At 38.9% G+C, this 15,850-nt stretch overlaps 1 protein-coding gene across 1 annotated transcript; it reads left to right on the plus strand.

The window, feature by feature from the left end:
• The first annotated feature begins 1,181 nt into the window (after positions 1-1,181).
• Positions 1,182-14,245, plus strand: LOC131546622 (lactase/phlorizin hydrolase-like). Its single transcript, XM_058786339.1, has 17 exons — positions 1,182-1,764; positions 5,806-5,876; positions 5,967-6,050; positions 6,219-6,318; positions 6,420-6,504; positions 6,587-7,277; positions 7,356-8,001; positions 8,881-10,437; positions 11,116-11,384; positions 11,491-11,781; positions 11,874-12,072; positions 12,191-12,393; positions 12,802-12,908; positions 13,001-13,132; positions 13,228-13,451; positions 13,550-13,798; positions 13,897-14,245. The coding sequence occupies exons 1-17, from the start codon at positions 1,182-1,184 to the stop codon at positions 14,118-14,120; spliced, it is 5,715 nt and encodes a 1,904-aa protein (XP_058642322.1). The 3' UTR covers positions 14,121-14,245.
• Positions 14,246-15,850: the final 1,605 nt, after the last annotated feature.

The raw sequence follows: 15,850 nt of genomic DNA on the forward strand, positions 1-15,850 counted from the left end.
CAAACGTGTACAAACTTCAAAAAATTATATATAATCACAACAGCAAACTTCCATTCAGAAACGTTTGTAAGAGCCGTGTTTGCGGAAGTTCTGCTTGACTCTCTTCATTACCGCTTTCTGGGTCTGATTCTGGCTCAAACTGATACGGCAATATTGACACCATTATTTACATTTGACCGGAGCACATGCAAGTGTCGACCCGTGAAGGTAATGGGCGTGAAGTTTCCGGACAATGTGCAGTACGCCGTTTAGCCAATCACAACACACCGGCCCAACTAACCAATCTGAGGGCATTGCTGATGCTGAGTTTGCAAATGTGTGTTTAAAGTTTCTTATTAGGAATTTTGGAGAAAGTGACTGGTCTTTGTCAGTGCTGGGTAGATTGCTTATTAATTGTGGTACATTACTGATTACAGAAAATACATTCCCTTCTTTGATATCATCATGAAATGCAATAAACACCAGGGTTTCTCAAACAGGGGTTAATTTAAGAACCGCAAAGGGTTTGTAAGTAGATAAATAGCAAATAATTAGTGCTGTCTATTTTAGTGGATGTAAAAAACGTGTTAATTTAATTAATTAGTTATGGGAAAAAAATAAGGTGTTAAAATGATTAATGCATTTAATGCACCTATAGCCTATAATGCATTTAAATGAACCTTTAGATATTGTGTCAAAAATACTCTTGTGAGAGTTAATGTATTGTATTTGTATCATATGATATAGTTAGACAATATCACATGAGCAATTAGTGCTGTTTTTGAATGAGTGCAAATGTGATTCTGATTTTATGCAACAGTTTACAAGTCACAAGTTAAGGTTGTCTGTTTTTGCCAATTCAACAGATTATGTCAAAATTATTTTATTTTTTGAATACAGTCAAGAAGGTCAAGACTTCTGTAGGGGCAAAAGGCCCATATTATCATTTAAAGGGAAATGCATTTTATGCTTTCATACTAGTTTAATTTCTTATCAGAGAGCCATGTGTGACTCGCTAGCCATAGGTTCCTGGCAACTGATCAATATAATACTTATGAAACTTAATAACTGCAATAAATTGTATCAGTAGTTAGATTAAAGTTAAACTGCCTGATTGTGACACTGATATGTATGCCTCCCCCTTAGATTAGCAGTAGTACTTATAAAGAGCTTTGAACACTCTTCCCCTTTGTAAAACCGTCATGATGAAGGTCCTAGAGGCATTTCTTTCTCTAGGTTTCTTGGCTGTTTTTTGGAGCTCCAGTAATGCAGAGCAACAGGACTTCATGTTACTTGCTGGCCCTCTGAAAACCAGCCAGACTTCACCATCAGATGAAGACAATACGTTTAACTGTGGAGGTCCACTGCCTCAACAATCCAGAACCTACTTCCTGTACCTTCAGAGCAGAGGGGTGACCCACTTTAAAGTTCCCATGTCCTGGTCTCTCATTCTTCCTTCAGGTGATCCCAGCCAGCCACACGAAGACACTGTGAGGTGCTACAAGACGCTCGTGCAGCAGCTGACTGAATCGGGCATCAAACCTCTGCTGGTTCTCCATCGGTCTGCGGTACCAGAACTCTTCAGAGCCAGATATGGAGGCTGGGAGAATCCATTACTGGTGCAGATGTTTGAGCAGTATGCAGGATTTGTGTTCAATACATTTAGAGATCTTGTGGACACATTCATCACATTCAGTCACCTGCATGAGCTACATGAAGTGCAACTTCAAAATGCTTTCCAGTCTCATGCAAATGTTTACAATGTCTATCATCAAATGTTCAAAGGTAAGGCATGAGTTTATTAATTAATTCATTATTAATTCATTATCATACGTTATCATGTTTCATGAATAAAATTCTAAATGATTTTATGGTTTAAATGTAGTTGAAAAAAAGACTAAACAGCTCATTTTATGGCCCACTAAGACAACTTACCGCATGTACTGTGAAAACAGGCCCATATGCGTGAACAAATGTTAAAACAACAACAACAACAACAAAACTTTAAAAATAAACTTTTACATAGTTTACATTACATAGTTACATATTACATAATCAGAATTAGCTTTATTGAGCAGAATGAGCAGAATGAAATTGCTACAGCCATATCACCCTGCAGCCCAAGTCTGGTTGCCCACAGGTTTGAGCCTGGTCAGTACCTGGATGGGAGACCTCCTGGGAAAACTAGGTTGCTGTTGGAAGAGGTGTTAGTGAGACCAGCAGGGGGTGCTCACCCTGCGCGGTCTGTGTGGGTCCTAATGCCCCAGTATAGTGATGGGGACACTATACTGGCAAAAGGCACTGTCTTTCGGATGAGATGTTAAACCGAGGTCCTGACTCTCTGTGGTCATTAAAAATCCCATGGCACTTCTCATAAAAGAGTAGGGGTCTAACCCCGGTGTCCTGGCCAGATTCGCTCCACTGGCCCTCATCAATCATGGCCTCCCAATAATCCCCATCCACTTGATTGGTGCTATGACTCTCTCTCCTCTCCACCTGTAGCTGGTGTGTAGTGAGCGCACTAGCGCCATTGTCCTGTGGCTGCCGTCGCATCATCCAAGTGGATGCTGCACACCGGTGGTGGTTAAGGAGAGACCCCCCTCCCCACATGATTGTAAAGCGCTTTGGGTGTACAGCAATACACAATAAAGCGCTATATAAATGCACCATTCATTCATTCATTTATTGGCCACGTATGTTTACACATACGAGGAATTTGTTATAGTGACAGAAGCGCCACAGTGCAACAGAAATACAGCAACAGGACAGGATACAGATAATAAAAGAATAATATACAAATAGGCAATGTACAAAATAGCAAAAACACAATATATAATATAGACAATTATGTGTGTACAGGTCTGATATGTGCAAATTTGAAATGAAAAAATAAGTATGTGTGGTGAATAAATAATGTATAATAGTGTTGTGTGTTCCACGTTTAATGTTAAGTGTTCATGAGATGGATTGCTTGAGGGAAGAAACTGTTCCTGTGTCTGGTCATTCTGGTGTGCAGTGCTCTGTAGACCAGAGGGTAACAGTTCAAAGAGGGAGTGTGCTGGATGTGAGGGGTTCAGAGTGATTTTGCCAGCCCTTTTGCTCACTCTGGATGAGTACAGTTCTTGGAGAGTGGGGAGGGTTGTACCAATGATTCGCTCAGCAGTCCGGACTACCCTCCGTAGTCTTCTGAGGTCAGATTTGGTAGCTGAGCTGAACCAGACAGTTATTGAAGTGCAGAGGACAGATTCAATGATGGCGGAGTAGAACGGTTTCAGCAGCTGAAACCTGGAGGCCTTCAGATAAGCCAAAACCGTCTTTCAAATGATTTCATGACCAAAGACGTTAGAGCCACAGGTCTGTAGTCATTAAGTCCAGTAATTTTGGGTTTCTTTGGGACGGGATGATGGTGGAGTGTTTGAAGCATGAGGGGACATCGCACAGCTCCAGTGATCTGTTGAAGATATGTGTGAAGATGGGGGCCAGCTGGTCAGCACAGGTTTTTAGGCAGGCTGGTGACACACCATCTGGACCTGGTGCTTTCCTTCTTTTCTTCTTTCTGAAGACCTGGCACACGTCAGCTTCACTGATCTGAATTGCAGGTGTGGGGGAGAGGGGAATAGCTAGGGGTGTTAATGGTTGTGTGGAGAGGTATTCAGGGCGGGTGTGGGGTGTTTTTTCAAACCTGGAGTAGAACTCATTCAGATCGTCTGCCAGTTGTTGATACTCCACAGTGCTGGGGGATGGTGTCTTGTAACTGGTGATATCTTTCATACCATTCCACACTGAAGCAGAATCACTGGAAGAGAATTTGTTCCTTAGCTTGCCAGAATAATTCCTCTTTGCCACTCTGATCTCCTTTTCCAGTGTGTATTTGGCCTGTTTATACAAGACTTTATCCCCCTTTCTGTACTTCTTTGGCCTGACGGAGCTGTCTGAGTTTTGCAGTGAACCATGGTTTGTCGTTGTTGTAAGTTAGATGAGCCTTGGTAGGAATGTACAGTACATATCCTCACAGAAACTGATATAAGACGTCCAGATCGTTTGCAGCTTCTTCGAAAACAGTCCAATCAGTAAGGTCGAAACAGGCTTGTAAAACCCGCTCTGTTTCATTAGTCCATCTTTTAACAGTTCTTAGTACAGGAACTGATTAGCTGATTTCAGTTTCTGCCTGTAGGACGGTATAAGATTAACCAAACAGTGATCAGAGAGTCCTAAAGCTGCCTGTGGGACAGAGTGATATGCGTCCTTTGTTGTGGTGTAACAGTGATTTATATTACTAATATATCACTGTCTCTGGTGGGACATGTAACATGCTGTCTGTATTTTGGCAGTTCACGGGAGAGATTTTCTTTATTAAAGTCCCCAAGAATAATTAAAACAGAGTCCGGATGTTGTTGTTCTGTGTCTGTGATCTGATCAGCGAGTTTCTGTAAAGCTGAGCTCAGGTGTGCTTGCGGTGGAATGTAGACACTCACGAGAATGAACAAATAAATCTCCCGTAGCAAACAGAACGGCTTGCAGTTAATGAAGAGCACTTCTAGATCTGAACAGCACATTTTCTTTAACACAGTTACATCTGTACACCACCTCTCATTGATGTAAAAGCATGTCCTGCCGCCGCACGATTTCCCCATTGATTCTGCGCCGCGATCTGCTCTGATCAGCAGGAACTTAGGCAGATGTAGCACGCTGTTGGGTATGGCGTCGTTCAGCCAGGTTTCCGTGAAACACGGAGCAGCAGAGTTTGAAAAATCCCTGTTTGTCCGGGAGAGCAGAAGGAGTTCATCCTTTTGTTAGATAGAGAGCGGAGATTCGCCAGATGGATGCTATTGCTAGGCAACGCCATTCTAAATCCGCGCTGTCTGAGCTTCACGAGCACGCCAGATCGCTTCCCCCGTCTGCGCATCCTGAAGCGTTTGACCAGAGCTACGGCTCCGCCAACTACAATGTCCAGCAAAACGTCCGAATAATCAAAAACTGGTAAAAGATTTTGTGGTGTGTTCTGCCGAATGTTCAGCAGTTCATCCCTGGTAAAACTGATCGTGTTTGAGAAACAAAAAAAAGGAAAAACAAACAAAAACAGTAGAAACACTGAAGAGCAAAGCAGTGTAGCTGCCATCTGCGGCGCCATCTTAGGATTAATGATACGATTAGTGATGGGAAGTTCGGATCATTTTACTGACTCAGACCTTTGAGTCTTGTTCAGCAAAATGAACGAATCTTTTTTCGAGTCATTTCGTTCATTTCGTTCATTTTAGCAAAATATAATTAAAATGTTACGTGCTACTTCCCTAACACATCTACTACTTATGCAAACGTTGATCACACTACGAACAATACAAACTATAATGCTATAAGAAACAGAAAAGATTAATTCATCGTTTACCTGCGTCTTTAGTCTATGATTAGCTCACCTCACCTGTTATCTGACAAGTCTTCGGGTTTGAGTCGTTCGTTCATCACGTGACAGCCTCGTACACTAACCAATGCAGTCAGAGCCAAACGACTCAAACCCGAAGACTTGGGAGGTGAACTAATCAATTCTCTTTCCGGCTCTGACTGCATAGGTTCGTGTATGAGGCTGGCATGTGATGAACGAATGACTCAAACCCGAAGACTCGAAACAGGTGAACTAATTCCAGTACAGAACCTATAGGATGTTGCGCATGCGCGACTGAACGAATCACTCCCTGAGACGACTCGTTCTTCCCAAGTCACATTAAAGATTTGTTCAAAATGAACGAATCGTTCAAGAACGACCCATCACTAAATACAATGATGGAGTGTTTCTCTCTCTCTCTCTCTCTCTCTCTCTCTTTCTCTCAGTACTCCATTTGTCTGTTGGGATCAGAGGCAGTGATATTAAATCAATTTATCAAACGGGGTCAAAAATCATGGTAAGTGTTCAAGACAGATCATCATATATTATGCTGGTCAATAGTCAATATTATGTTATTTATCACATACATCTCTTGTCTCATCTTCAGGCACATGTGGATTTCATATCTCTCCATATGCAGTACAACTGCAAATTGGAGACACCTCTTACAGAGGAATTGAGGAACTTACATGTAATGATTTGTTGTTGCTCTTGAAATATTATATACTCATTTTTACAATAGTGAATAGTCATCAGATTTCACAGCTGGTCACTTAACTCAGCTGGTTTTTAATATTCATTGGCTGATGTGACAGAATATTTCAGTACACTGGAATGACACTTGACACTCTTGTTTCAGATTGGCAGTGGTCAAAAGCCCATCCTAATGTATCAGCTGACAGTCGAAGACTGTGATGAATATGAAAATCATTTCCAGCCACTTCACACAATTCTCAGAGGTAAATGTTAGCATATTTCTTTAAGTGATGGCTCCAAAGTCTTCTAAGATGCTTTTTTTTTAAATTAAAATACCAGATGCTAACCTAAAATTATTTGTCAGTTTTACAAAAGAAAGATCTTCACATCATGGGCTGTGACATCACACATATTTTTGAGAAGTTAGATCAAGAAGAAACTCTCAAAAGGTAAAGTTGAGACCAATAAGGTAAAAATATCAGTATATAATAGTTATATAATAATCAGCATAACAAGTATGTTCTCATTTAGTTTGCAGATGGAAAATATAAAGACAGTCTTGCACCAGAAATCAGCTTCTGCATTCTCATACCAAAAGGTCTGGGAGAAATTCAGAAGTCAAACTGAAGCTGAGCGTGATCAGTTTTTGAGTGGCTCGTTCCCAGTTGATTTTGACTGGTCTGTCTCCAGTGAGAGTTTCAAAGTGGAGGGTGGATGGGCTAAACATGGGAAGGGTGAGACTATATGGGATCGATTTAGCCATGAGGGTCATGTCATTGGAAACCAGACCACTGATTTGGCCTGTGATAGTTATCACAAGGTGGACTATGATGTGTATCTGCTTAGAGGCATGATGGTACCTAATTATCAGTTCTCAATTTCCTGGGCTCGCATTTTCCCCACCGGACACAAAGAAAGTTTGCTTGAAAAGGGTGTTGCTTATTATGACAAGATGATTGATACGCTCCTACAATCTGGCATCGAGCCCACTGTTACCCTGCATCACTGGGACCTTCCTCAAGCTCTACAGGACACAGGAGGCTGGGAAAATGACACTATTGTGGAAGCTTTCAAAGAATTTTCTGACTTCTGCTTCTCACGTTATGGAGACAGAGTCAAAACATGGATCACCTTCGGCAGCCCGTGGGTAGTGAGCAACTTGGGGTATGGAACAGGGGAACATCCCCCAAGAGTGAAAGACCCAATAATAGCATCTTACAAGGTGTGTCTGTCAATCTGAGAATGTACCATATTTTTTTTATGAGTTTAGAAAGTGACAATTCTTTGTTTGTTTTTGCAGGTGACGCACAATATTATAAAATCTCATGCTGAAGCCTGGCATATTTATAATGATAATTACAGAAAACTGCAGGGTGGAAAAGTGGGCATTGCTCTTAACTCTGATTGGGCAGAGCCGAGGAATCCCTCAAGTGATCAGGATGTAGCAGCAGCTGAGCGTTATCTAAACTTCATGCTGGGCTGGTTTGCTCATCCCATATTTGTAGATGGAGACTATCCAACCGTGTTAAAGGAACAAATTGAGAAAAAGAAAGGTTCATGTGGTAAAGAGTTGGCAAGGCTCCCTGTTTTTACTGAGGCTGAGAAACAAAGAATTCAAGGCACAGCTGATTTCTTTGGACTTAACCATTACACCTCCCGACTGATTAGTGAGAGCTTGAATAGTTGTGATGCTGGACCGAATAATGTCGGGGACTTCCTGACTCATATTGACCCCGCATGGCCCCCCACAGCTTCTGACCAGATCCAGTCTGTTCCATGGGGTCTTAGAAGATTATTGAACTACATCTCTTCAGAGTACACGTCCATCACAAAGGTGCCCATCTACATCACAGGAAACGGAATGCCAACTGAATACAATGGTGATGTGTTCAATGACGCTGACCGTGTCGACTATCTCAAAGCCTACATTAATGAGGCAATGAAGGGTAAACATCTTAAGAAAACTAGTTAATGTTTAAAACCTTTTAAATGTTTAAAGAGATAAGTCATTCATGGAGTTGGTGACTTAAACCTAAGGTCTCGGAGAGAATTATTCATTATATAGTATTCATTATTTCCAGGCCAAAAACACTATTTGCCAAACCTTAAAGGGATAGTTATCCCAAAAATAAAAATTCTGTCATTAATTACTCACCCTCGTTCCAAACCTTTAAGAATTTCGTTCATCTTCAGAAGACAAATTAAGATATTTTTTTATGAAATCCAAGAGCTCTCAGACCCTCCATAAACAGCAACACAACTGAAATGTTCCCAGGTCCAGAAACGTAGCAAGGACATCAGTAAAATAGTCGCATTAGACGCATGTGTGTGTGTGTGATAACGTAAGCAGCAGCACCATACGCATGCGTTGTTTACATGAAGCGGAAGCAAACACATATGCCGTGATACTCTCTCCACAATGGCGGTGCACCTCAGCTGACGGGATGAGGAAGAGAAGAATTGTTGAATAAAGTTATTTGTTTTCTTTGTACACAAAAATTACTCTCGTAGCTTTGTAAAATTATGGTTGAACCCCTGATGTCACATCGACTATTTTACTAATGTCCTTGCTACGTTTCTGGACCTGGGAACATTTCAGTTGTGTTGCTGTCTATGGAGGGTCTGAGAGCTCTTGGATTTCATCAAAAATATCTTAATTTGTGTTCCGAAGATGACGGGTTCAAGAGGTTTGGAATGACGTGAGGGTGAGTAATTAATGACAGAATTTTCATTTTTGGGTGAACTATCCCTTTAACATCAGACTACTGTATATAATAAAAGGTTACTATCAAATGTTTACTAACTACATCTCTCTGTCAAAACAGCTGTGCTTTTGGATGGAACTGGCGTCCAGAGGTTTACAGTCCAGTCTCTAATGGATGGATTTGAGGGTCCACAAGGCTACAGTCAGCGATTTGGATTGCACTATGTTTACTTTGAAGATCCTGACAGACCGAGAACCCCCAAAGCATCAGCATATTACTACTCAAAGGTGATTGAGAGAAATGGATTTGCTGAGCCTGCAGCAAAGGCTAAAATGGAAATATATGGAAATAAAATTGATATCCCAAGACTCCCTAGTCTGCCACCATCTGAAATTCCTTCAAAATCCAAGGTTATTTGGGAAAAGTTTTCCCCTCAGACCAAGTTTGAGAGACAGCTTTATCACTATGGTACATTTTCAGAGGGATTCCATTGGGGTGTCTCGTCTTCAGCATATCAGGTAGAAGGTGGCTCGAATGCAGATGGAAAAGGGACAAGTGTTTGGGATACTTTCACTCAAAAACCTGGAAATATCCCAAACAATGACAATGGTGATGTTGCATGTGACAGTTATAATAAAATAGATGCAGATCTATACATGTTGAGAGCCCTAAAAGTGAAAACGTACAGATTCTCCTTGTCATGGTCTCGAATTTTTCCCAACGGCTATAAATCTTCTCTTAACCAGAAGGGGGTGGACTATTACAACAGGCTCATAGATGGTCTCATAGCAAACAATATCGCACCCATGGTGACTCTCTACCACTGGGACCTGCCACAGGCTTTGCAGGACATTAATGGTTGGGACAACCCTGAAATGATTAACATATTCAGTGAATATTGTGACTTTTGCTATGCAACATTTGGAGACAGGGTGAAATTTTGGATCACATTTAATGAACCTCAGACAATTGCATGGTCGGGATATGGACTGGGTCAGATTCCACCTAGCGTGAAGCAACCCGGAGATGCTCCATACAGGGTTGCACACAACCTCCTGAAAGCTCACGCACAAGCATATCACACTTATGATGAGAAATACAGGGCATCTCAAGGAGGTCTGGTATCCATTAGTCTGAATGCTGAATGGGCAGAACCCCTAGACATCAATGTTCCTCGAGAGGTGGTGGCTGCTGATCGAGCTCTTCAGTTCCAGCTAGGCTGGTTTGCACACCCCATCTTTAAAAATGGCGACTACCCCGATGCCATGAAGTGGCAGGTTGGGAACAAGAGTGAACTTCAAGGCTTGACAGAATCCAGGTTGCCTTCTTTTACTGATGAAGACAAAGCCTTTATCCAAGGAACAGCTGATGTATTCTGCATTAATACATACACTACCAAAGTTGTGCGTCATGTGACCAGCAGACTTGATATTGAGTCTTATGAAACTGATCAGGATGTTGAAAAAAAATATGCAGATGGCTCCATAAATACAGCTGTTAATGAGCAGAAGGCTGTTGCTTGGGGACTCAGGAGACTTCTTAACTGGTTAAAGGAAGAGTATGGAGACCCTGAGATTTATATTACAGAAAATGGTGTGGCAACAGGCATTGACATAACAGTTGATGACACTGATCGAATATTTTTCCTGAAGACCTATATTGATGAGGCTCTTAAGGGTATGCTAACATTGTTTGTACTGTGCATATTTGAAGGGATGGTTCATCCAAAAATGAAAATTCTGTCATTAAGTACTCACCCTCATGTTGTTCCAATCCCCTAAGACTTTTGTTCATCCTCTGAAAGTAATTGAAGATATTTTAAATGAAATCCGAGAGGTTTCTGTCCCTCCAATGACAGCTTAAGCAACTTTCACTTCGAAGGCCCATAAAGGTAGTAAAAACATCATGGAAATAGTCCATGTTACTCCAGTGGTTCAACTGTAATTTTCTGAAGCGTCGGGAATCTTCAATTGTGTTCTGAGGATGAACGAAAATCTTGGGGGATTGGAAGAACATGAGGGTGATCAATTAATGACAGAATTTTCATTTCTGGGTGAACCATCCCTTTAAGCATAAAATCTGCTTATAAATATTTACATTCAGAAATCATAAATCAATACATTTTAAATATTATTATGGTAATTGAGACTTCTGAAACCCAATCCTGTGTAGTTTTTGGTTTTCATGGTTTTGAATACAACAAACATTGCTTTACATAGGTTCTAAATTTTTGCATTTTTCCTGCATAAAATACGAATTGTACAAAATTATTAGCGAATGAGACCCAGTGTTTTTAATAGTGTTACACTGTAAATTGTTGTACTTGACAGACATTTATATGTATTCTCTTTTTAGCACACAATCTGGATGGAGTACGTGTCAAGGGTTACATTGCTTCCTCTCTAATGGACTCCTTCGAGTGGCTGAAAGGCTACACTGTTGGCTATGGACTTCACTATGTGAACTTTAAACTTTCAAGTCGACCAAGAAGTCCAAAGCGCTCTGCTCACCTCTACTTTGATATAATGAAAAATAATGGCTTTCCACTGACAGAGGATGAAGAAATGTTATATGGACATTTCCCAGAGGGATTTATGTGGAGCACATCAAGCGCTGCCTATCAGGTACAATCTATTTTAGCAAATAAAACTGAATTTTATCTATCCTATTTGCTCTGAGTGTCTTCAAATGAGGACATTTGTTTCATTTGTTTATGCTCAAACACCACAGATAGAGGGCGCCTGGAGGTCTGATGGAAAAGGTCTCAGCATTTGGGACAAATTTGCTCATACTCCGGAAAAGATGTCGCAGGATTACAATGGTGACATTGCCTGTAACAGCTACAACAAGATCGCTGAGGATATCAACAGTCTCAAAACACTGAGAGTCAGACACTACCGGTTTTCTATTTCATGGCCCAGAATTATGCCAGATGGAACAAACAGGAAAATTAATGAAGCTGGACTCAACTACTATCATAGGCTAGTGGATGCTCTTTTGGAAGCCAATATCAAGCCACAGGTAAAATATTTTGAATAAATGTGCATGCAAAAATTGCACTTTGAAGAATTTGATTCATTTCTGACAGTCTATGCATCATTTTGAATTGGCAGGTGACTTTGTACCACTGGGATCTCCCACAAGCACTTCAGGATGTTGGTGGCTGGGAGAATGAGACCATTGTCGAGAGGTTCAGAGACTACGCTGATGTTGTATTTAACAGTCTGGGAGACAAAGTGAAGTTCTGGATCACTCTAAATGAAGCCTACATTGTTGCACTGCATGGATATGGCTATGGAAATTTAGCACCAGGTATGATTTGTATAGAAAATTATATTTTTGCTTTTTATAAATATGATTTTGCTTATCAGTTTCAATATTAACAGTTAATAATGTATTGTAAAATTCTTTATGTTCTATTTCTGTCCAGGTATAAATTCTAATCCCGGCACTGCTCCATATGTTGCGGCACATAACCTCATCAAGTCTCATGCTGAGGCCTGGCATGTGTATAATGACAAGTATCGTGCAAAACAAGGTGGCATTATTGGCATCACGATAAACTCTGACTGGGCTGAACCAAGAAACCCATACAAACAGGAAGACGTGGATGCTGCCATGCGTGTAGTTCAGGTACAGTTTTATAGTTCAACCATTTTCTGCATCCATGACAGTGTTATTATGTTTAACTAAAACTAAAATTAAAAATACTAAACATTTAAGTTAATTTAAATAAATTCAAATGAAATAAAATGGAATATAATTTTTTTGCCTAGGCAGTTTTTTTTAATTACTAAAACTACAACTGAAATAAAAATTATTTTAAAAAATAAATAAAAACTAACACAAATAAGTCAACAAAATTACTAAAACTTTAAATAAAATTGAAATTAATGTAAAATATAAAAATAAAAACTAATTCAAAATATTAATCAATACTAAGATACTAAGATACTAAAGTACAACAATGATACTGAAATAACAATACCTGTGTGCATGAGCAAATAAAACACTGCGGCTCCTTTTTATCTCTCAAAACAGTTCATGATGGGTTGGTTTGCTCATCCCGTGTTCAATGGAGATTACAGCGATTTAATGAAGAACATTATTCGAGAGAGAAGTTTAGCGGCTGGCCGACCACAATCAAGGTAATAAAGATATTATCTTTTTTCTGAGGAATTCAAAGTTTTGTATTCAAATGCTTATAAATGTTTTTACATTTGCATTTAACATCTAACAGGCTTCCAGAATTTACCCCGGCAGAAGTAGCGAGGATTAAGGGAACTCATGATTATTTTGGATTCAACCACTACACCACTTTCTTAGCCTTTTACGTTGACTTTCAGAACCAAGAGCATTATGAGGCAGACAGGTAAATGTTCAGTTTTAATCAACATCTTCACACTGTTACAGGCACAATTTGTTTAAAACATGCATTAATATTCATCATGCTGTCATCTATTCCAGGGGTGCAGCAGTTATTAGCGATCGTACATGGCTGGATTCTGGATCTGACTGGTTGAAAGTTAATCCACCTGGATTCAGAAAAATTCTGAAATTCATTAAGGAAGAATATGGAAACCCTCCTATTTACGTTACAGAGAATGGAGTATCAGAACGAGGGCCAGTAAATCTGAATGACGCCCTCCGAATCCACTTCTATAAAAACTATATCAATCAGGCCCTGAAAGGTAAAAAGATTTTTTAATGCTTTTTTCATGCATCAATTTGAGACTATTGGTAAAAATTTATTTGTGCTAATTGAATAAAATGTATTTTTATTCTTTAGCGTATTTGCTGGATGGTGTGGACATGCGTGGCTATGCTGCCTGGTCACTACTTGACAATCTGGAATGGGTAATGGGTTATGATGAAAGATTTGGCCTTTTCTATGTAAATCGATCAGATCCTTCTTTACCACGTATTCCTAAGAAATCTGTCTGGCACTATGCTACAATAATCAACTGCAATGGCTTCATAAGCCCAGGAGAAAGTCCACATGAATGTCAGATCCATGAACCTGATGTTGACATCCCCGGTACTTATTTATTTATCTATCTATGTAGTTGTACCCTTTGTTCCATCCATTCATTAATTCGTCCATCAGTCCAACCATGCAACTTTTCTTGTTTACAGGTACTACTCCTCCATCTCCTCCTGGTGAGGAACTGATTGTTAGTTTCTTGGGTTTGGAAGTGTCAAGTTCTGATGCTGCACTGGGTCTCAATGTCCTCTTCAGTCTCACCATTATTGCAGCAGTCGCTGTTGTCGGCATGGCGTACGCACTTGTCAAGGCATCCAAGAAACAAAAACATCCTGTGGAGGAACACATTGACCATGAGAACAAATACAAGTTCTAAACATAACACCTGCTTTACCAATTATCCTAACATAATCGGCCTAATATAATATAATCTTAATATAATTTTCTATATTATAACTTTATAAATGGTTGTAAATGTCTCTTTGAAAAATATCAGCAATTGCCTGAGTATCTGCCTTTAATAGTAAAATATCAGTAAACTTTGTCTAACTTACTAGCAATGTAATGAAAAGTCATTATAATCCTTTCCAGTGTATCATCAGAAAGTATATGTACAAAGTGGCACTAAACACTGACATGTTATGCTTTCTTATATTATAGAAATAATATAAGAAATTAGCTTTCTTATATTATAACATTATTTTAATTTATCAAGTGCAACTTTAGTCACATGTATATGAAATTCATTTCAAGATGTCAGTCTTTTTAAATGCATAGAGTGGATTGTTCTGTTTTGTGTGCTTTAATGCTTTGCATATGAATTATCTCTGTACATGCTGATTTTAAACAATATGTCAAACAAATAAAGTAATTCAGTTGTTTTGTTGTAATGCAGAGTCAATGAAGTTGGGATCTATTTATAACTTTATTAACAGAGTTACTCGTTGGACAAACAGAGTTCAAACACTGGCGTCAGGGATATCAAATGCAAAACAGTAGCATAATCACAAGAGAGGCAATGAGTCAGGAATTATAACTAACAATATAAAAGTTATTCTTCCTTTACATTATAAAAATATTTCACAGTAAAAATACTTTACTTGATAAATCGGAGTGAACTATCAATCCAAGGACAGAAGGCATGAAGTAGATTGTATACAACAGGTTTATCTGCAAAGTTTTGATTTTGTTGATCATTTATAGGTCCTATAAATTTATATGATACAGTAGGCTAATATATTTAGAAATAGACATTATACTTATTGTTTAACAGAATGTTACAACAAATTGTTGCTGTAAGTTATGAGAGAATAAACTGTTTTAAAAATGTAGCTAAAATGTTGTAACATGCATTGCCAAACAAGTATTCTGTTTTCAATCAATTTATACCCCCAAAGGGACAACATATCATGGGGATACAAACATTAAAATCCAAAATAAAAGTCATGAATAAATTATTTTTAGTATGTCTCTTTATGGTCTTGCCCTTTTTAGGGTTAACAACAATAATTTGCTTTGAGTTATTACCCTGATCTACCGTATGATGTCAATGCATTTTGACCCCAGTGTGGTGTTTTATTAAAGCCTTACAAACACGCACCAACTAGATAACAGGTACAATAAAAAATAAAAAGGAGAGAGATTTGATATCTTTGCTTATTCAGATAATGCAGCATAAATGCAGATTTATATAATTAATATAGTCTCTCTCAAGGCAAAGTTCCCTGAAAGCTGATTTTCACTATAAGATTGCTGTGACTGGTTAAATTTACCAACATTACGCCCATGTTATTTAGACCACAGAGTCTGTGTGTTCGGAGATCTGGAGAAATTTTGGATAGTCTGCAAATAATGTATTATTGTACATTATACATATTGTAATGTATTATGAATACTTCGTTTTCTTGTTTTATAATACCGAAAAAGAATTATAATACTGTTTTGTCATTATGCTCATTGTGGGATTATGTACAAAGTAAAAAAAAAATTTAAAAAGATTTTCTGCAAATTTATACTTGAGTATATCATTTATCTAATCATTTTTAGTTTATTTTTTTACTTATTTTTTTTTCTCAGTGCAATATATAAAGTGTTTTCTAATAGAGG

The sequence above is a fragment of the Onychostoma macrolepis genome, chromosome 09 (genome assembly GCF_012432095.1).
Source record: "Onychostoma macrolepis isolate SWU-2019 chromosome 09, ASM1243209v1, whole genome shotgun sequence".
Taxonomy (NCBI): Eukaryota; Metazoa; Chordata; class Actinopteri; order Cypriniformes; family Cyprinidae; genus Onychostoma; species Onychostoma macrolepis.

What these genes read in the sequence shown, in the direction of transcription:
- LOC131546622 (XM_058786339.1), top strand. Translation starts at nt 1,182, where the DNA reads ATGATGAAGGTCCTAGAGGCATTTCTTTCTCTAGGTTTCTTGGCTGTT. An exon ending in CAAGAAGAAACTCTCAAAAG is followed by an intron (nt 6,505 to 6,586) that starts GTAAAGTTGAGA and finishes GTTCTCATTTAG; the next exon opens with TTTGCAGATGGAAAATATAA. An exon ending in AAGCCAATATCAAGCCACAG is followed by an intron (nt 11,782 to 11,873) that starts GTAAAATATTTT and finishes TTGAATTGGCAG; the next exon opens with GTGACTTTGTACCACTGGGA.